General features: G+C 44.5%; 1 protein-coding gene and 1 non-coding gene across 14 annotated transcripts in view; one reads left to right on the top strand and one right to left on the bottom strand.

The window, feature by feature from the left end:
• The window catches only part of LOC148018114 (phosphoinositide phosphatase SAC8-like), a 175,929-nt gene that overhangs the window by 24,747 nt on the left and 127,920 nt on the right, over positions 1 to 23,262 (bottom strand). For 12 of the 13 annotated variants that reach the window (XM_087661234.1, XM_087661233.1, XM_087661235.1 and 9 more), the window contains 3 exons: positions 17,917 to 17,989; positions 17,733 to 17,826; positions 17,514 to 17,600 (listed from right to left, as the gene is read on the bottom strand). In XM_087661234.1, coding sequence (XP_087517360.1) covers positions 17,514 to 17,600; positions 17,733 to 17,826; positions 17,917 to 17,989 — 254 coding nt within the window. Of the gene's footprint in view, positions 1 to 17,513; positions 17,601 to 17,732; positions 17,827 to 17,916; positions 17,990 to 23,262 lie in introns of those variants that run through there. The other variant, XM_087661236.1, reaches the window with a different exon arrangement.
• On the top strand, positions 3,808 to 3,905 carry LOC148018115 (U6 spliceosomal RNA). Its single transcript, XR_015687803.1, has one exon. It is a non-coding gene; the product is annotated as a U6 spliceosomal RNA (small nuclear RNA).

The raw sequence follows: 23,262 nt of genomic DNA, 5'->3' as shown, positions 1-23,262 counted from the left end.
ATCTCACCACGCCTCATCGAAGTTGCAATGGATCATGCTTACTTGTCATCCACCATAGATCTCATGTTTACTCATGGATAGAACCATCCCACAGTCTAGCAACATGTGTGATACTACTTTCCTAGATAGACAAAGGATATTTAGATGGCGGAGATTACCATACAATTATATGATGTAAGACCTGATATTCCATTACAAGAGCTCACCCAAAATTTCAGTGAGGCTCTGCACACAGTAGTAGGTGCAATCTTTCCACATTCACAACCTGCACAAAAAGTCTCCTTCAAGGTGATATCTCAAAAAAACTAGTTTGATGATGAGCGTTGTGAGACCAAAGCTTGCCTACAAAGGAGAGGTAGCATAGGGATCCACCACACATAGACAAGCATAGCTACTTGTTAGATAGCTCATATGGTGGAAGAAGAGAGAATTCTTGAACCCATTGGCTAGAGACTTATACTAGTTGTTCTTGAGTTTGGATTCTAGAGAGGCCTATAGGCTTCTCAAAGAGCATTGTCCAACCACACCCATTACACCCTCTAATATGTGAGAGTAGTATGCAACTAGTCTCTACACAGTAGTAGATCAGCCTCCTCTCCCTAATCCACTGGAGCCATGCCTAGACAACTCCATGTTTTTCTACAGAGAGTAGGGTCCAAGATGCTATTGATAGACTTAGTGGAGTCACGACACATGATTGCAATGGATTAGTAGCTAAGCACTTGATCAATGCAAAGGACTTGGTGGCGAGACTAGTAGCTTACATATTTAACGGTCATGTACAAAGGCTTTACACAAAGCTAGAGCACTAATACCATTGTGGCTATCCTCAAGTAAAGTGATCCCACCCTACCCAATAACTATTAGACTATTATGGTTGTCCACATATTAGCCAAGCTTAATGCCTCTGTTCTTGAGCATGAATTGAGAAATTGGACATAGAGATGGCCCTCAAAGCACGACAAGTAGGCTTTAGGAGAGGCTTCTCTAAATGGAATCACATCCTCACGCTCAAAGCAATTATTGAGGAGGATAAAGCTCATGGCTGACTGACCTACTATTGCTTTGTGAATTTCTGCAAAGCCTTTAAAACACAATCAAGAGACAAGCTCCTTTATAAACTATGGCTGGTCGGCTTGGAGGCTTTACCCAGTCGCCAAGTATTGGAGCCCACAGCAGACCACTCAAAGATATGGGAGATTGTAGGGAGTCTTATAGGATGGCACATCTGGAAGGCACGCTGTCAAGAGGTTTTTGGCGGGTAGTGGCTTTCAGTACAGGCAACTTTGGCAGAGCTTTGGACCTCCATCATCCACTTCCTCCCCGGCCAATGGGACCAGGTGCAGGGCGAGTCTCGAGCTTGTTAGGAGCTCCATTTTCATTTTCTGCGCACTTGGGGCCGCCAGGACCTGTTCTTCATGATGTAGGCAGGCAGCCTCAGATGGCGATACACCTCCCCTCCATGGCTTCTTATCCCCATCTCCCCCAAACTACCTTGAGAGGCTTGTATACATGATGTATTTGTGATTTGCATCAAGTCCCTAGCTAGTCTGTTGAGCATGAGCACTTTGTTGTAATCAACCTTTTGAGTAATATATTTAGCCACATCTTATTTGCAACGAAAAGAAAAAAACTATGGCTCATTTGGGGGATTTTGGCACCACATGAGAGGGTTTCTGAAGGTCAATCCAACTCATAGTACATGCTACTTATCTTCTTGGTAATCTACAAGGGGCCACAATAAATCAAAGATAATATATAGTACTTGCCAGTAATTGTCTAATCAAAGTCCTTTGGGACTTTAAGGTAAACCCACATCCTCTCCTGGAGCTCTCAAGAAATACAATGTTGATTAGCATAAAGTGTGGCATGATCTTGGGCCATTTTAATGCTTTCACTAGCAATCATCAACATCTCCCACGTATTGTGCAAAAAGTCGACTATAGACTGCACTTTTATCTTCTTAAGCTCAAGGACAATGAGTGGTTTCGGCTCATGACCGTACATAATCATAAATTTGGGCTACAACTAGTAATAGAATGCTTAGCATTGTTATAAGCAAACTCAATCTAAGGTAACACTCCTAGATTGTCTAAGGGAGACATACGCATGCAACATATCCTGCATGGTTTGATTTGTCCTCTAGGTTTATCCATTAGTTTCAGAATGCTCTGATGACGATATGAACAATTGAGTTTCCAGTTTCAAGAAAATGGCTTGCTCGAAATGGCCACTAAACATACGGTCCCTATCATTGATTATTTTGCCAAGCAAACCATAAGTCTATAAAGATATTCAACAAAGAGACCAGTCAACTCATGGCTTTTCATGATCCTCTTTATAGGAGTGAATTGACCATCATCGTCAATCGTTTCACCACAATCCAAATTGCATCATGACCTTAATTCACATCGTGTAATCCTATGAAAAAATCCATAAAAATGCTACTCCATTTTCTATTGGAAATTTGTAAAGAATGGAACATCCCTGCTTGTTTGTGCATTCAATTTTATTAAGCTGACATTGTAGATACTCATGCACATAAGACTCAACCATAGTCTTAATACTAGTTGCTCCCTCCCTCTGCAGCAACTTCCCCTCCCCCTCCGACAGCGCAGCAACATGTTTGGTAGGTTCTTAGCAGGGACGCACAATGGAAACCTCTGGTCAAACGCCGGTGCATTCTACGAGTGCCCCCCAGTCAAACACCTTGCGCGTCGTCCTTTTTGAGGAACGGCTCTAAGCCGTCCGTGCCACAGAGCTGGAGTTTAAAGAAACAACGATCTTTGGTCAGGTAGTAGGTCACACCCCATCTAGGGCCCAGCTTTGAGATTGGCTTCACTCCATGCTACACATCAGCACAGCGCAGATTGTGGAGGCGGTTCTAATGGGCCAAGGGATCTTCATGGTATAACTCACCTCGGCTGACGCAATCCGTGAGTTATTGGCCAGTTCACCCTATGCTTCCACAAAGGGGGTCATCTACATGGTCCCTTGGCATAGTGGCTTCACAGTGGAGGCATTCGCACTCCACAACAAGTTCCTTAGACACTCGGTTACCCTTCTCTTCTCTCGACTGGCGATAGAGTATCGCTAGTTGGTGGAAGACTTTGGACGGCTCTTCGACACTGTCCTTCCCACCTCTTTCGCGGACGCAGTGACAGCCACATGAGTCCCCAAGGTACAGGAGGCACTGAAAGAGATCAAGAATATTCCACAGTTCCCAAAGGTTGAGGCTGGCGGACACTCCTTCAGGCAGCAGGTCATTGTGACTGGGCAGCCAAGGTAGTGTCTGCGCTACCATGACTTTGTGAACCAGTGTCACAACTCTATAGAAACAGAATTTGTATCCTTTTTCATTAATTTGTCTATATAATGATTTATTAAATTTGTTTCCTTTGCACTAATTAGATATAAAGAAAAGTGCATTGGAGCTGGCCACTGATGAGTGGTCACAGGTTATGGTGGATCCATGCGGTGGGTTAGAGAAAAGATAGTTCACACTTCCACCTATATGGCCCGATTGGGCACCTATGACCAGAACTCACGCATATTAGGGTTAGACTCACACACAGAAAGGATTGATGCCTTGAAGTGCGGGCTAGATCCACCAGAACAGACAGTTACAATCAACAAGATGGCATGATCATGAAATGCTTGTACAATGTGCATGTGTGGGCTGAAAGCTTGAAATGCACATTTCTTTGCATAGGAAAGTCACATGAAGATTCTGATACCGTCTTTGCGATGTACACGGAAAAAGCTTTCATATGACATCCATATTGGGGGGGCTCCTAAAATTTAGGGGTCAGAGACATCTGATAAAATTGGAACGATACAGAGAAGATTAGCATGGCCCCTACGAAAGGATGACACGCACAAATCGAGAAATGGTCCAAATTTAGTAAGCACAGTCAGAATACAGAATTTACTATTTTTAGAATGACATCCCTATTTTTTAGGACTAGCATTTTTAGGCTAATTCGAGGCTCCTAAAATTTAGGGACCTCCTAAAATTTAGGGACCCCCCCAGCCTCAGTTAGAGGACAAATGTAGATAGCAGGTCTAGGATCACATACTGTCCCTCCTCACAGAGGAGATGGGACTCTCCCTCCTCGCCCCTTCACAAAGAAGGAACTAGAGGAGGCTTTCCATACATAGGACGGGCAGGCCTCTCTAAGGCTTTCTTCGCTACCTACTGGGAGGTGGTGAAGGATCCCCTACTGATGGCTTTCTAGGGGATTTTCACTTCTGGACGACAGATGCCAAGGAGTCTTTCGGCAGGCCTCATCAGTCAAAGGGGGAGACCGGTTGGAGCTTTCCCAGTGAAGACCAATCACCTTATTGTCAGTGGCCTATAAGGCACTGGGAAAGAAGATTGATAGGCAACTACACCTGTGCTTCCAGACATCATTCATGGCACACAGATAGGCTTTGTCTAGGATAGCAGCATCCTAGACAATGTGTTTACCTTCTTTGAGGTGACAGAGTGGACTCAGCACAGTGGGCAGGGACTAGCCATACTACTCTTGGATTTTGAGAAAGCTTATGACAGGGTGGACTGGGATTTCCTAGAGGGCACCATGGTGAGGTTGGGCTTCTCCCAGGCATGGATCCGCGGGGTCTCTGCACTTTACAGATCGGCTATCAGTAGGGTTCTCATAGGTAGTAGGCGAGGGGAGGAGTTTTGGCTGGAGAGACTGGTCCGGCAGGGATGCCCCCTGGCCCTGTACCTGTTCCTACTCTTTGTAGAGGCGATGTCTCACTTCGTCAGGTCACGTGTGAGTAGGTTACGCGACCTCCGACTTCCAATGAGAGAGGAGACTGAGCTATTAGACTCAGAGTATAAAGATGATACAACACTTCACATAGAGGATGATGAGTTGATGCTGGAGAGAGTGAGGTTGGCTCTTGACGTGTTTTATATTGCAACGGGACCGAAAATAAGCTAGCGAAAGTCAATTGGTTTCCTCACAGACCCGGACTTAGCATGGAGTGGGGCGTCCACCTAGGATTTAGATGGGTGAGCAGAGGGCAAACCGTCCGTTACCTAGGGTTCCAAGTGGGACTCGACATCACTCCCGCCTAGCAGTTTCTTCTAGTTCTCACCTCTATTCGGAGAAAGCTGACCTACCCCAGATCACCCCCCTAGATTCCCCTTCCTATGCAACTTGCTCCGTGTGTGGCAGGGCTTTCGGAAGGCCCTAATTCAAAGCCCCCCAAAAGGCCAGGAGGAGATAGACCGTCAACCAGTGATCTGGAACCCCCAGGTCAGAGATCAGAAAGGGACACAAATTAGCGAGCGCCCCCACATCGAGTGGGCTGGTTGGGAGGCTGGCCGCCCATCTCGTATCACCAGGACATGGCAGGAGGTGTACAGCATGGTAAATGAGGAGGTGTTGTAGTGAGTATTAGGCTGCTAGAGAGGAATGGATTTGAGGAGAAGGGGGATAGACGCAGCAATACCTCAGGAGTGGCTTGCTCCCCCAATACGAGAGCCGATAGAGCCTGTGGAGGTATGGGCCGCTAGGTTTTCACCAGTAGGTATCCCTCTACAAGTGGCAGGTAGAGTGGGCGGGGCTCCACATAGAACCTTCTTCACCGTGTAGGAGGAGGGGCATCTGGCTCTTGACAGAGAGCAGTAGGGTGAGGGGATAGCTATCCTTTCATGGAGGAGGATCCAGGTGATTAACCTTCAGGGGAAGACATGGCAGCTAGATCCTTTTATCTTCCAGGAGGAGCTCAAGGAGTGACGCCTCTGGATCTAGGAGGGTAGGTCACTTGATGAGCTCGAGTGGGATCCGAGAGAGTGTGGCTATGGCCGGTCATTGCGGTCGCCAAGAAGCCACCGAGGTTCCTGGAGTACACTACCAAGATTGGCAGACACGTACTAATGCAGGAGGACATGGATTGGGCGCCGTCACGTAGCAGGCACTAGGCGGAGCACAGCATCACGTAGCCTTTCCGATGGACCTTATGGCGCCACCTATGGGATAGCTCGAGGCCAATGAGGGCATTGTATTTCTTATGGCTGGTGGCACATGGAGGCTTGGAATTGGAAGTTGACTTGCCCAGATGCAGAAGAAGGGAGGTTGTAAGCGTTGCACACAGCGGCCTCTAGAAACCCCAAAGCACTGCCTTTGGTCGTGTGAGGCAACGCAACTCGTGTGGAGAGGAGCATGCCGCATCCTTCGTCGTGTAACACCTAGCCTTGGATGTATCTCATAGGGAGCTTTCTGCTCGCACATAGTCAGCCAGGGCCGTTACCTTTTGTATGAGGCCGGGATGCAAAACACGATATTCATTATCAAGGTAGGGTTGTGCGTAGTGGTCGGTTTAGAGGCTCTACCCATCCACCAGGTATTGGAGCCCACAACAAACCGCTCTGAGGTATGGGAGATCATAGGGAGTCTTACTAGATGGCATATTTGGAAGGCATGGTGTCACGAGACTTTTAGTGGAGAGAGACTTTCTATACATGCAATCTTAGCAGAGCTCTGGACCTCCATCATCCATTCCCTCCGCGGCCAATGGGATCAAATGCAGGGCGAGTCTAGGGTTCTTCAGGAGCTCCGTTGTCATTTCATCCATGGCTTCTTGCCCCCCCATCCCCCCTAGACCGCCCTGAGAGGCTTGTACATCTGATATATCTGTGACTCTGCATCAGCTCTAGCTAGTCTGTTGAGCATGAGCACTTCCTTGTATTCAGGGTTTATTCTAAAGTAATATAATCAGTCCCATTTTATTTGCAAAAAAAAAAACCAGTCTTAATATGTGTTTAATAAAAGTAGTAAGTAACCAAGACCAAATTCCGATATATGCCAAGGTGTCCAGCACTTGGTACATCATGACTCGTACAATTTATTGTGGATATCCTAATCATCAATACACACACTTTGCCTTGTTTAAAAAGCAATCCATTACAAATGGAATATTTTTTTGCCATCTTTCCCTCAATAGCCAGCTTTCGAGTATCTAGACCACCAATGCACCCTAAGCTCCTAGATCCATCTTGAACTAACTGTTTGATCCTACCAAAGCGAGGATCATTTTGACAATGCCCCTCAAGAGAGAGAGAGAAATCAATCAAAATATTGGAGAAGGATAAGGCATTGACTTCAAGTATTCGACTAAGGGCATTGGCAACCATATTAGTTATCTCAAGATCCCATAGGTCTAGGCAATTACAAGACCATCATGGTAGGCTAGACATTGGCCAAGATCTACAGAGTACTGCTTGAGGTGAAGCTTAGTGCATATGCAGAGAGGGGTTTTGAGAGCAACACGACTGGTTGGATTCACATAAGGTTTCTCTACAATTGACCATGTTTTCACCCTAAGGACCATGGTTGAGCAAAAAAAGGAGCTCTTAGCTTCTTTGTGGATTTCCGTCAAGCTTTCGAGACAATTCCACAAGATAGATTTCTAGAGAGGTTGTTGACATTGGAGATCCCATTAGCATGATCTAGGGTATTCATGTACTATATGAGAAGGTGACTACTCAAGTGAGATGCCCAAGAGGACTATTGGGTGTGGTTGTCAATGCCATAGGAGTGAAGCAAGGATGGCCCCTCTCTCCCACACTCTTTGGACTCTATACTGATCAGATAGAGGACCACATCATACAAGGAGGAGGAAACGGAGTGGATATAGCAAGTACGTTGATCTCCATTTTGCTTTTTGTTGATGACATTGTCTTGATCTCTAAGTCAGAGGAGGGTCTATACCAATATCTACATGCCCTTCAAGATTCCTCTACACAGCATGGATTAATAGTGAATCTTGGAAAACCAAGATTCTAATCTTTCACGCATCTTCACCCTAGGAGATGGTTAGCTAGAGGTAGAGAAATCATATGTCTCCCTAGGAGTCGCATTCAGTGTATTCGCTAGCCTAGGCTACTAAAGATTGACTAACATAAGGATATGCTATATTGGCTATGTTGGAGTGGCTATGTTAGAGTGATAGTGCCACCAGGCACACTTTCAAGAGCCTCGCACACGAAGGTGGCTATTTGATACATTGGTTGCACTAGCCTTAATGTGTGGTGCACCGATTTGGATCCTTGGCTTGGCTATGTATTTATGGACACAAATTGAGAGACCACAAATCATCATACTTTGATCATAGATGATATGTAGTAAGTCATCAGTACCACATGAGAGCATGACCAGTACCTAGAAGAGCTGGAAGTTTAGACTAGATACTACCCCTATACTATCTCTTGAGGGATGTATAACATATGCTACCCCCACTCATTTGGACTGGGTGGAACTAGGGATTATTATATCTTCATACCTAGCAACACAGCTACTCCCACTGATTTGGACTGGGTGGAACTAGGGATTATTATATCTTCATACCTAGCAACACAACTAGATGAATACAGGTTCACATATACCCCCTCATTATCCCTCCATTATATCCCTTGTACCCTCTGATGTATACCTCTTTAGTCTCCCTTTTGCATTGATATCACCATCACTCGTCACAGTTTACTACGTCACACTTTGATGTTTAGTGATGATCATCATTGTGCATGGTTATGCCTCATAGGCTGACTTTGGTCTCTGTAGATGTTAATCTCTCTCTCTCTCTCTCTCTCTCTCTCTTTTTCGTAAAAGGTAATTGTATTAATTACGAAAAAATACAAGATTACTTGATTACAAGATAGTTGATGACACTAAGCCATCAGGAGAAGAAGTTCTCTCGCTCTCTCTCTTTCTGATTACAAGAGGCACGAGGGCCGTAGACCAACGTGGGGAAAATCCCAGTAGTAGTGTACTAAAAAGTTACACGAATCATGGCAACGACCCAGAGGCAATTGCCATATGCCAAGGAAGCAAATCCTCCCGAGGGAGCAAGTCAGCGTGTCGGATGAGATCTAACTGCCAGTGCAAGAGGCCTTTAAGCCTGGCAACATGGCGCGGTACATTAGAGGCCGAATCAAAGAGAGAAGCATTGCGGGTGGTCCAAATGTGCCAGCATCCCCAGTATCTGAAGAAGTGAAATAGTATCTGCATATGCAACTGTGGCAGTGTGGGATACTTCGGGCGCCCAAAAACCCAGTCGAAAGGAATTAGCGAGGAGCCCACCACAGTGCGCCATATGTGCGACAAGAGTAACCAGATATTCTTGGCGAGCGGGCAAGAAAGAAAACGATGTCGAGCTAATTCCGCCGTTGTGGTACAGAAGAAGCAAGTGATATTGGAGATGCGACGCTTGGCTAGGGCCGAGGCAAGAGGAAGACCACCAATCATTACCCGCCAAAGAAAGACCTTGCATTTGAAAGGTGCCTTATTCAGCCAGCCCTCCATCAGCGTTGTCTGCCACCATGTCCGCGATTTCCGCAGACCCCAAACAGTATTAGCTTTGTCACCCAGCCATTGGCGATCCTGAATAAGAAGATGATAGACCTGATTAGTAGAGGCCTTTTCCAGACTCAACCGGCCTGCAAGGTCCCAGTCCTGCCAAGGGCGATCCACAGCCAGGGCAGGAAAGGGTTGCCTGCCCTGAAGCTCCGCCGACAGCTTTTTCCATAAGTCACGGTATCCGCGCGGGATCTTAAAAAGTCGCCTAGCAGTCCGAAAGGATATGAGGACATTGCGCGTGGCAAGGGTCTCTCTCTCTCTCTCTCTCTCTCTCTCTCTCTCTCTCTCTCTCTCTCTCTCTCTCTCTCTCTCTCTCTCTCTCTCTCTCTTTTTTCGTAAAAGGTAATTATATTAATTACGAAAAAAATACAAGATTACTGGATTACAAGATACATGATGACACAAAGCCATCATGTGAAGAGGTTTTCTCTTTCTCTCTCTCTCTCTGTTTTCTGATTACAAGATACACGAGGGCCCTAGGCCAACGTGTGGGGAAGCCCCGTAGTAATGCACTGAAAAAGTTACACCAATCATGGCAACGACCCAGAGGCAATTGCCATATGCCACGGATGCAAATCCTCTCGAGGGAGCAAGTCGGAGTGTCGGATGATATCCAGCTGCCAATGCAAGAGCCCTTTAAGCCTGGCAATATGTCGGGGTACATTAGAGGCCGAATCAAAGAGAAAAGCATTGCGCGTGGTCCAAATGTGCCAGCATCCCCAATATCTGAAAAAGTGAAATAAGATCTTCTCATGCAACTGTGGCGGTGCGGAATACTTTGGGCGCACAAAAACCCAATCGAAAGGAGTTAGCGAGGATCCCACCACCGAGCGCCAAATGTGCGACAAGAGTGACCAGATATTCTTGGCGAGCGGGCAAGAGAGAAAACGATGTCGGGCCGATTCCGCCGGTGTGGTACAGAAGAAACAATTGCCATTCGAGATGCGACGCTTGGCAAGGGCCGAGGCCAGAGGAAGACCACCAATCATTACCCGCCAAAGAAAAACCTTGCATTTGAAAGGTGTCTTATTTTGCCAGCCCTCCATCAGCGTTTTGTGCCACCATGACAGCGATTTCCGCAGTCCCCAAACAGTGTTAGCTTTCTCTCCCAGCCATTGGTGATCTTGAACAAGAAGATGATACACCTGATTAGTGGAGGCCTTTTCCAGACTCAGGCGGCCTGCAAGATCCCAGTCCTGCCAAGGGCGATCCACCGTCAAGGCAGGAAAGGGTTGCCGACCCTGAAGCTTCGACGAAAGCTGCTCCCACAAATCACGGTATCCACGCGGGATCTTAAAGAGTCGCTGAGCAGTCCGAAATGAGACGAGGACATTGCGAGTAGCAAGGGTAGCATCCGCAACCGACATCACACCTAGACGGGCCATGCGATTAAATCTTGGTCTGAGTTGATGTTTATCTTCCCATGAAAGGAGTCTCGATACTGCCAACAATTCCAGCTGAAAGGAGTTAGTCTGCAAGCGGTCCCCCACTGGGTGCCAGCGGGCCTTTTGGAGCACCACTTTCCAAGAGCCGACCAAGTGCAGTAACAAAGAGGAAGAGGGACTGGAAACACGAGAGTCAGCATTAAGGACATGCCACCAGGAGGCCCGAAGCCGTGTGTTGCCATGGCGGAGCCCGCTGTCCTCAAGAAAATAACGGGCTATGATGGACCAAGGGTGGTGGTCCACACACATGGCACGAAAAAGGGACCAACGGAGAGCTAACATATGAGTGTGTGCATCCAAAATCGCTCCGCCACCCATGCGCTTAGGGGTACATGCGTGTGACCAAGAAATCCAGGAAATGCCGGCCTGCAGTGAGTCCTTCTTCCATAGCATGAAACGGATGGGATGAGTGAGGGCCTTCAAAGTAGTAGGAGTCCATGGGTCTCTCTCTCTCTCTCTCTCTCTCTCTCTCTCTCTCTCTCTCTCTCTCTCTCTCTCTCTCTCTCTCTCTCTCTCTCTCTCTCTCTCTCTCTCTCTCTCTCTCTCTCTCTCTCTCTCTCTCTCTCTCTCTCCCTCCCCGTGCGTGATGGGCGTGACATGACGTGACATGGGTGTGCGTGACTAGTGTCACTCTGGCGTGACATTGGCGTGACGTGATCGGCGTCACTCTAGTGTGTGTGACGTGACGGGCGTCACTCTGGCGTGACACTGGCATGTGTGACAGGACAGGCTTGGAGTGACATGATGGGCGTGGCATGACTCTAGCGTGACACCGCGATCGTTGACGAGGATGCTGTGATAGGATCGCCTGAGCTATCGTGATCGCTGACGAAATACTGACGGGGATGCTGACGTGACTGGCGCGAGTGGCAAGAGCTGGCGTGACTATCATGTCCGTCCTACAAGAGGCAACAGTCTGGTGGGAGCAACGGTACTGACAGTAGTCTTGCGGGACTGGCACGAGTGCTGACCCGAAGGAGCTGCTCCGCAAGTGACTGTAAACAGTGTGAAGGCATTTGGGCTCGTAAAAGATTACTGGGCTTGCAAAAATTTAGTGAGGGGTTAGGGAAACCTTGGAAATTTACAGGAATCACAGAATTTGCTCTGATTTTGATAGTACAAAGTACAAGCTGAGTGGCTTTGCACAGAGTGTGTGAGAGATGGATAATGAAGACAAACGCAAGCATCAAACCATGGAAAATGAATATCTGGGAGACAAATTTGATGAAGAACTAACTCAACCGTCCATGGAAGCAATGTTCAACACCCCTTCTAAAAACACACGGTACAAGACGTATGGCCATAGGGTCCGTAATTGGACCTCTCCCCAGCATCTGACAGGCATGGAAAGACCTCGCGCACCATGAATGAAAAGAAATATGAAGAAATTCATCTCATGATTTGCTCTGAACTACGAAGTATGAGACAAGAATTGGAGAAAGAAATACAAGAGCAGGTCAAAGCTGAATTGATAGTAAATCAGAGGGCAGAAATGCAAGACATGCAGATAAAGATTAAGAATGACTTACAGGCACAAATGCTGTCCGAAATGCATACACTGAAAACTGAAATGTTGAAAGTGGTAGATGCCTACAGATCTGAAATCTTAGAGCTGGGGAAAGAATTGAATACATTTAAGAAAAAAGAAATGAATGTGCAAGAACTACAACAAGAGAAAGAGGCTTTGAAAGCATGTGAAAGGGAGGTTCACTCATGGGCAGAAGTGGCAAAGACAACCCAGAAGCAAATAGAAGAAGCTAGCCCATGGATTGAGGTAGTAAAAAAGAATAAGGGAACATCCTAAACAAGATTGAAGTAATGAATGCTACCTTGGAAGAAGAGGCTAGGAGATGGGCTAGGGTTTTACACGTACGGGTAGTAGGATGGGAGGAGAAGAGCAGCCCACAGGAAGATGCTAAGACACTTGCTGACAAAATTGGGGCTTTAGTCGTACCTATCGTTAGTGCTTGGAGAGTGGGGAAAGAGGACTGTCCAAGGCTCTAATTCTTCGCTTTGGGGAGAGAGAAAAAAAAGGCCTTCCTCTCCAAGAGGAGAGCTCTCAAGGATGAGAAGATCTATTTGGATGAGGACCTTACCCCAACACAAATAGTGCATCGCAGAGAACACATGCCCAAGGTATTCGAGGCTCGCAAAGAGGGAAAGTGGGTTGTTTATAGGGATGAACGAGTCATTATCACTGACAAAAGGACTTCATGATGGTACGAGGCCTATGAGACACTTCGGATGTCAATATGGAACTGTAATTGAGCCCTACGCTTGGATGCTGCTTACTTTGAAGATAGCTTCCAAAACATAGATATAGCAATGTACACAGAAACACACCAATGTAAAGGTAGCCGACTACCAGACGTGCGGAGATACAGGTGGGAAAGTGTATTTCGTCCAGCAGCTAGAAAACTAGGAAGCACTAGGGGTCTTGGAGGTGTGGCCATACTATACCGAGAAGACCTCAAAGGGATAGTGCAAGTAATGAAAAGGGATGATGCACGATATTTATGGATTAGGATACATGCAAGAAGACCACGGGATATATTCATCGCAATATGCTACTTCCCTCCTACAAATTCTACATATGCCACACGAGATGGATCTCCCTTTGATGTACTCTATGAGGATATCATGAGATATGCTAGCATTGGGGACATATTATTAGTAGGAGATTTCAATGCACGCACTGGAGATAGCCATAGTGACTTTTATACGCATGATGATGCCATGTTCAAAGAGATCAACATAGATGAAATAGACCTACGTAGAAGAGCCCAGGATATAGAAGTGAGTACCTATGGGGCACACCTATTGACTTTGGGAAGTGCACATAGACTAGCCATCTTTAATGGTCTACCATAATGGCCAGGATCTGACAATTTGACATGCTGGAATCACAAAGGAGGGGCAAGTACTGTGGACTACTTGATGGGCTCACCAACATTGATACCAGACATCCAAAACTTTAAGATATCTAAGAGACCAATTGGCTAGCAGCAGATCATGCTATTTTGACATTCATGCTCTCTTGTATACAAATGAAACATGAAACACCATGCCTCCCTAGACATCCCAAATACTACTTTACAGAAGACACCTCACATATCTACAGTGGTTCTCTGTAGACCAGTTTACATACATTGGACTTGAGTAGATCATTGGAAGAATGTACAAGGGATTTAGCAGAGGCCATACATGGATCAACCATGTACGCATTCCCACACACCTTGCCCCAATGTAGACCCACATGATTTACTGCTCCCCAACATAGTTGGTATGATGATGAGTGTAGAGTCACCCAAGCTTGCTTAGAGAAAGAAGTGGAGCTAGGCATTCAGACACATCACCAAGCAAAGGTGTTCTTCAAACACCTTGTGTGGAAGAAGAAACGAGACTACATAGCGAAAGCACAAACAGAGATATATCAGCTATTTTTGGGACGGGATAGCAAGAGCGCATGGAAGATGTTTCATGAAAGAAAGCCCCCCATACAGATTACATCAACAGATGCTTGGCTTGACTATGGGAGACAGCTGTATGACCTGCCAGGACAGCCACCTATGCAGCCCCCACAAGCTTGTAGGCCAACACAGTGGTCTTTCTTCACATGGAAAATGGTTAGGGATGCAATTTATAGATTACAAAATGGGAGGGCACAGGATGAGGATGGACTAGTAGCAGAACATTTCTCACATGCTTGTGACATATTAGCACCCATATTAGCACGTATGTTCAATAGAGCAGTATGTGAAGGTTTCCCTATGAGTCGGTCGGACAATACTATAATCCCGCTATTTAAAAGTGGTGATCCCCTGATTCCTAGCAACTACAGGACTATCATGATTGGTCATACTTTGGCCAAGATATATGGATCTATATTGGAGCATGAACTCAGTGAGTGGGCTGAAATGCAAGGCAAGAGAGCACAAGGATAGGCAGGTTTCAGACGAGGATATACCATGAGAGACCATATTCTCACACTTAGAGCCATTATTGAGGAGGGTCGAGCCCGAGACAAGAGGATCTATTGTTGCTTTGTAGACTTTCGCAAAGCTTTTGATACAATGCCTCGTACACGCATCATACAGAGATTGCAAGGCATTGTAGTACCAGAGGGTATACGATGGGGTGTCTATGCATTATATGAGACAGTGACAAGTCATGCACGAGCACTTGGGGGGCTATTAGAGAGAATTGACAGTACCATAAGAGTGAAACAAGGATGTCCACTTTCACCCACATTGTTTGGTCTATACATAGATGAAGTGTCTGATTACATAGACCAAGGAGAAGGAGCTAGAGCCAGCCTGGCAGGGGTGCTGATACCAATATTACCGTATGAAAATGATATTGTTCTCATTTCAGATTCACCGGAGGGATTGTAGTGCCATCTAGACGCTTTCTATATCTTCTATAGAGATAAGGACCTCACAGTGAGCCTTGGGAAGACCAAAACAATGGTTTTCAATACTTCAGTAGCATGGGTGACTAGATCTATGTACCAGTTTACATTTGGAGAAGACATATTGGAGCATGTGAGGGAATATGTCTATTTGGGAGTCACCTTCTCTGGCCCACGTTTTTCGTTGAGAGGGGCATCAGAGGCACGTCTGGCACGTGGATACGCAGCACTAGGGGCACTTGAAAGTCCATGTGCTCACATACAGTTCCAGGAGCCCCGCACCAAACTCTGGTTGTTTGACACCCTAGTCACACCTACATTACTATATGGAGCAAAGGTATGGGGTTGCAACTTGTACCACAGGCGTCTTAGCCCACTCATTGATCAAATTGGAGTAGAGAGGGATTATTATGATGGTTGGGATAGCATGGAAAGGCCATTGATCATGATGATAGCACGCATGATTAGGAGTAAGCCCTCCACCCCACATCCCATCGTCAGAGCAAAGCTAGGGGCAACACCTATAGTTACGGAGGCACTCTTCAAGGCAGTCACCTTTTGGCACAGACTGGGAACTTCCACACCATGGATACTCTAGATTGGCACTAACCTCATTCAGACAACAAGTAGCAGGAGGCGAGAAGAACTATTGGTTTTCACAGATGGTTATTTGGTGAGCCTACATGGTTTGGATATTGACCATCTTCCACCTTTGGATTATAGCATTGACTGCCCTACACTTTCTCTCAACCAATCAAAGCTGAACCAGGTTCTACAGGAGTCATTTCTTGTGTCTCTCTGATGATGGTTTCACTATTCGGCCAGCATATATGGACACTCATCTCTCCCATGGCATATGGGTTGCAATCGGACAGATTCGCACCTCCTCACATAGGCTTCAGATGGAGATAGGCAGATGGACAAATACCCTAGCAGAGAATAGGACTTGCTAGCTTTGTGGTCGAGAGCCTGAGACGGAGGAGCACTACATATGCAGATGCATAGTATACTATGACATACGAGGACGGTATCATTGCCTCTTCCGTGATGGATTTGGACCTCTTCGTCGCGTCATGGAGTATGAGGACCAGAGATGCCTAGGTCTTTTCCTCCTGGAGCTCGAGAGCACCAAACTGCACCACTGTGAGACAAGAGGCCAGCTCATCCAGAAGGACATACACAAAGAGCAGTGACAGACTTTTTCTATAGAGCCGACCCTATTGACACTACCAGCCTAGCAGAGACAGAGCAACCCTGCTAGACACCTTACAGGCCACACCGTGGAGTCACATTGGATAGAGCAATTTCCCTTCGTCGAGCACGACAACCCCGTCTACCAGGACCACATCCAAGGAGGCCACACCATAGTTAGATTAGATCCATTATCACAAGACACCGAAGACTCACCACCAGGCATATCAGTGAAGCAGCTAGGGACTACATCATAGCTGAGACCATGTGCAGATCTTGAGATCAGCGACAACCCATAGTCTCCACCACACTTTTGTACATGGCTCTATTAGATCTGGTTCTCCTTTCCTTTCCTTTTCTTTTCTATCGATGAAACAACACTACACATGGTTCAACCCTAGTATAGTCCCATCGTATAGTTATTTTCAGTATATTTTCAGTATTGTTTCATAGGCCACCCACTTATTTGTAATGTTATCTTTACCTTACTGATGAGATGACATTACACATGGATGTACTCTGGATTTTGTCTCATAGGCCACATTGGCGTTATGTAGACGTTAATATATCTTTCTTTCTTTCTTTCTTTCTCACATTGCCAACTCTTGCTAGCTTGCTGTCACCTCTCCCAGCCTGCCACCAGCTCCTCCCATCCTCCTTTTTGTGTTTCTACCTTTCTTAGTCTCCTCTTACATTTTTTTTCTTTTTGAAAAGAATAAAAGACTAGTAAGGAAGCCACTTCTTGGGTGAAAATACTCGAGAACAGCCTCAAGCAGGTGGAGAAATGAAGCAATGGATACAAGTGGTAAAGAAGGGTAAGATCTAGCTCCCAAACTCCAGCCTCACCGCCACCACCATCATCAATGATACCTTGCAAGAAGAATAGAGGAGAAGGTACAAGCACTACATGCTATAGGCCAACTTGACCTATTAGTCTAATATTTTTGTGACCTCAAGAACTTCAAAGTGACACCCATATTCACCTCTTACTCACATAAATCATGTGCCAACTAGTCATTACTTTTGCAGCCCTGATAACTCACAAATGCATTATCACTCATTTGATGTAAAGTAAGAAATGGTTTAAAGACTTACAGCAAATGCTTCAAAACCATTCAGTTGGAATGGTGAAGGCTTGTGCCGGCTCACAACATAATGTCCAGATATTAGATCTAGCGCATCCTGCAATACTATGAACTTAGGTAACATACAGAAATGAATTCCCAAGAGGATTTTATTGACATTCAAAGAAAACAATCTTTTAGCTTAAAACCACAAGTCACTTAATATGTCACTTGAGCCTTACATGTGTACCTGCTTACTTCCATCATGAAAGTTATTGAAATAGTAACGCAAAAGTGCATTATATCCATCTTGTATGAGTCCAAATATGGTCCGCTTCCCATGCCTTCCTAATAGAAAAATTACCATGATGCCCTAATCAATATGTGAATGAAGAGTTACAATCAAGACATCCTATTTCAACGAATCAGCATACCGGACGAAGTCTCCCTTCAATGCATGAGTACCACTATATTGAATACTTATATCATCACCATGTGTTGCCCATACTGATCAAAAGCCAACAGCACACTTCAATGCATAGCTTTCATGAGTGAATCAAAAGATGATTTCCTCACTGAAGCATAAACTAAACTGGATCTAAATCTTGAAAATATTGGCATAAACTTCAGTAAAAGTCCTAAGCTGCAGCAATTAATTGTTACTTTAGCAATATGTCTTTGCATTAACATCCTTCATATTGTCAATTGCTAAAACTCCTCTTCCAAACATTCCTCTTGAGAAGCCCAACCTTTCAACTAGCATAAGCCCAACCTTTCAACTAGCATCTATGAAGTATCATATCTAGATTCTATGGTTTAAACCCACAGCTTCAGTTAGCTGCCATACCTAAAGTTAAATCAGTTGACTTTGTTGTGGCTGAGATTGATTTCTGTTTTAAGTTGCTGTCTTTGTTTTAAACTTTCAAATGAGATTAATTAGTGATACCATAACCTTGATCATTGGGTGTTAGAAAAGAATAAAAAGTTCCATGGCAACAAGAAGGCAAATGTTGTGCTAGTGACCCATACTTTGAGATGGGAATCTTGTGGACACTCAAGGGCGGTGCAAACAAACCGTCCCACACTGCTGCCTCTAATGACCATGTAGAACCTATAAGCTACTTTAAAAGGTTACTGTCTAAGCAATCCCATCCCTGAGATGACCTTTTCTGCATGGGAATATCTCCCTCCCCCCCCCCCCCCCCCCCCCCCCCCCCCACATCAGGCACCTGCAACAAACAATGTAGTCCATGGCCTTGAAAGGACTCAATTCACCTCCTGGTCACAAGCATTGTCCAAAATCCAATCCTTTTTCTTTGAGAAGGAAAAACTCTTTACAAGGTACCTCAAAAACAAATATCACTAAGGTATATACACAGTACAAAATTCAAGTAAATGAAAATAAAAGAAAAGCATGAGGGTTCATTCCTCCTTGCCTATCCACTCGAGCAAGATGCACAATGAAAGGCTGATAAACTGGTCTCGGTCTATAATGCCAGATTAGATGGGGATCCATAAGTGACAAAAGGTGAATGATTCCCAAGCATGTAAGAACCATAGATTGTGTTTTGGCAGCTTGAAACAGACACACTTCAGAAACTTTAAAACTTATTTCAGGATGTCAAAGTGGAAAAGGCAAATATCCTCAGAACTTTTGGACTTTTTTTAGCCCCAGTTAGTTGAATGGTTTGCAGACAAGATGTTTTACATCAGTCTACTCCACTCAGCTGCTGCTTGTTTCGGCCCACTTTGACCTTCAGCTTTCAGCCCTCCCTTGTTCTCCATTTTCCTCTCTTGCCATCTTTTCCTTTGCTTGCAGCTGGTTCTCCCTGTTTAGAGCAAGCTGCAGCCATGAGAAAGAGAGAGAGTTTTGGTAGTGTCTCTCACACTTCATCACCAAGTATGGACTTAGAGATGGCCTGAACTCGTGGGAATGCAACTATTGACATGCCATGAGAATGGGGAGTGTGACCAAGTGAAGGATCATCTTGCCTATATAAGTAGTAAAAACATAGACAATCACCCTGATGTGCCCACTGATGGTTTTGGAAGCTTAGAGCAATGGAGAAATCAACACCTTGTCGTAGATCTGAGAAATGAAAAAGCAAAAGAAAAAAAGAGCTCACTTCCTATCGCAGGTGTTAGTTCCCCAATGAGGGATAAAGCATGGATAGATGGTGCTACCACTCATTCAAATAACTTCCTAGATCAAAATATAGAAATGTGTGTAGGTGACCATAGAGATCCAATTCCTACAAGGACATCCTGCAGCCTTCAAAGGGTGGTTATCATGATACTAGTACATCATCAAGCAACAAATCAATACAAATAGTACATGTTGCTGGGGACATTCAAAAACCAACCAATAGTGTAGTAAACCTTTTGTATATCCATTGTTACCAACACATATTGGCTCGATGATTCCAAATTAATTTGATACTCTTGTACTTTGAAAGGTGATTGTATTATTTAAGTGTTTCAAAATATAATTAAATGTTCATCCTTCCATACCAAGGTGAACAATAACCACCACACCCTGTAATTATTCTTGGGTCATCACTCATTGACAAGATGTCCAATGAACTTAAAAGTTTAGTCAAGTAATCAAATTGACCAAAAAGATCAAATGACTAAGACTTTTACACTCACATAGTCACATTGACTAGAAGCCCATATACTAAGTGGTTTCAAAACGTGAAACCAGATGCTCATGATCAAACCGGTGAACCTATATAATGAAGCTCTTTAGGAGCTAAATTTAGCGACTCCCAAGATTTAAGAGCTTACTATTTTTGGAATTTGCTCAAATGGAAATTTTATTTGTGTCAAAGGCTCCAAAATTTTGCAAGGAATAATTTTGTCTTTGGTAGCTATCTCAAATTCTTAATCATTTGAGATATTTTTAGAGTAGAAGGTTTGGAAACTTCTTTCTTTAGAAAAGTGACATGTGGTATCTAGAATAGGACGTGTCATTTTGAAGAGACAAGTGTCCCTACACTTGTCATTTTTAACAAACACTTGTTATTTATAACCTCTACTTTTCACTTTTGAGCACCCAAGCCCCACACCTATGTATTGGAGGTCTCTATTTATAGCCTCTACTTTTTACTTTTAAGTACCCAAGCCCCACACCTAAGTATTAGAGATCTCTCTCTTCATTTGAAATAAGCTATCATGCTGAAAATTCAGCCACGTGCTTTGTACTCTCCTATCTATTTCTCATCCAGGAAGTACTTTCTACTTAATCTAATCCAAGCACTAAAGAAGAAAATTAGCTTATTGTAGTTCGCAAAAAATTAGCTTACTGCAGTTCTGCATAGGGAGACTCTGGCTGCCCTGGAAGTCACTGTATATTGGGAGTTGTCTAAGAAGGGTCTGCAGGGTCAATGCAAGCACACTGAGTAGCTGTCCTAAACTGCGAGATGGTAGAGACTACTGACAAAGAAACTAATGGACATGAGACTGAACTTGATAAATGTAATAAAGCCCCATAGCAAGCTTTTAAACTGAAAATACAAGAAATAGGCATAAAATGCCAAGAAGCCATAGCCAAGGTGGCTTGGCAAGAAATGGTATTACCAATATTGGTTGAGAATCAAATGATGAGAGGCTGCAGCAAGGTATGGTGGCCAAGAGTATTCACCCTCTTAGATGGTGGGATGTTGAGACCTCAAACAAGTAATGTTTGTAAAATGGCAAAAAGTTGCTATACATGTTACATCTCCACCTTTTATACTTACCCTAGACTAAGGCATTTATGCTTTATTATAATAAACAACGAATTGGGCCAACCACAAGAGGGACTGCATCAAAAGGGCAGTACAAGACCCCCACTAAGGACGAAAAGTTCTACTATAAACAAAACAGAAGGAAAGCTCGTAAAAATGCCACTCCCACAAGTGCCAAGCGATGGACAAAGATACAAAGGATGACTGCAACAAATGGTTTGGATGACATGAAAGCCCTCATAAGAGCTGAGATTGCAACAATATGTATGCGAATGTTTGACAAGGTGACAAGTGACATGAATGTGATGCATGAAACATGGGGAAAGCAATTGAATGCTAAAATGGATGCAAACCTGAAAGCGTGCATGAGGGTGTGTGGCAACATGCATCAAAAAGTCATGAATGACATGGACACAAAGCAAAAAGATGTATATGGAAATTTGCAAGAGATATTCAGGGAAGAACTAAGTGATGTTATAGAAGCAAATGGGATATCATGCTCTAATGGCTGGAATGATGCAAAATATAAAAAAATCAAGGCTGACTTGCAAATGGATATGATAGATAACTTGAACAAGGTAAGGGACACTTGGAAAGCAAATATGGATGCATTGAAATCTGATACACATGCACGCATAGCAGCCAAGGACATGGAGATTGCTGAGCTCAAAAGGCAGTTAGAGTCATGTAAGAATGAATTAGTGACATACAAGTCAATGATGGATGCACAAACTACAATGCCAGATGCACCAGAATAAAAGAAAGAGGTGGAAATTTTAAAAAAAGACATGCACACATGGGTGAATGTGGTAAAGGGAGCACATAAGTAAGTAGAAAATGTTCAGCAAACAGTGAATGAAAATGCACAATGAAACGAGGTAGTCAGAAGAAACAAAGGGGTGCCTCAAAACAAAGTAGAAATGATGAATGCAACACTAGAGGAGGAAGCAAAGAGGAAACTCCGTGCATTGCGTGTATGTGTGGTGGGGTGGACTAAAAAAGGAAACCCCCAAGAGGACGCCAAAACACTTTGTCCTAAGATGGGTGCAGACGAGACATGCATTATGGATGCTTGGAGGATAGGTGATCCAAATGGCCAAAGAGGTTAGATCCTCAGGCTGAAATTTGGGGACATGGGTAGCAAAAGGGCCTTCTTATTAAAAAGAAAGGCTTTGAAGGGTGAAAAGATTTACCTCGATGAGGATCTCACACCCGCACAGTTAAAGCAGAGAATTGCAAGTATGATGTGTATAGAGATGGCAGAGTAATCATCGCAGAATGGAGGTCACAATGACGATACGAGGCCTATGAGACGTTGAAGATGTCCCTTTGGAATTGTAATGGTTCAATGAGACTCAATGCAGGTGATTTTGAGGACATTTTTCGTGAGATAGATACGGCTATGTATATAGAGACACATCGGTGTACAAATTCTAGATTACTGGATATTGCGGGATATAAATGGGAGATCGTATACAAACCTCAACCCCATAGACCAAGAGGAACCAAGGGGTCAGGAGAGGTGGCTACTCTTTATCGTGAGAGCTTCCAAGACATAATTCACGTGGTGTCATGAGATGTGCATGCTAGATACATGTGGGTAAGGCTAAGGATAGGGCACCTGACGGATCTATATGTTGCAGTATGCTACTTCCCACCTGCCTCTTCAACATTTGCTATTGGGGAAGCATCACCATTTGAAGTACTACATGAAGATATTACGAGATATGCAAGTATTGCAGACATACTACTAATGGGAGACTTTAATGCTCAAACAAAAAGTGAGCAGCCTACCTTTTATGATACCGAACATGAAATGTTTAAGGAATTGGCTTTGGATGAACTAGGGCTTGCCAGGACATCTCAAGATAAGGCGTTGACAGCATATGGATCCCATCTGCTAGCTTTGGGAAGTGCTCATGTCGCTTTTGGATCCAACTTGGATCTCAACTCATCTGGCACATGAACATAGGCAATGCAACCAAAAATCTTCAAATGAGAAATATCTGGTTTCCTACCAGTATACCTTTCCTCTGGAGTCATCCCATGTAT

This window comes from Lygodium microphyllum, chromosome 21 (genome assembly GCF_053477565.2).
Source record: "Lygodium microphyllum isolate KBCC chromosome 21, Lygodium_microphyllum_v1.1.10, whole genome shotgun sequence".
In the NCBI taxonomy this organism is placed as follows: domain Eukaryota; kingdom Viridiplantae; phylum Streptophyta; class Polypodiopsida; order Schizaeales; family Lygodiaceae; genus Lygodium; species Lygodium microphyllum.
The sequence above is the reverse complement of the archived record's forward strand: the minus strand, read 5'-3'. Positions and strand labels throughout refer to the sequence as shown.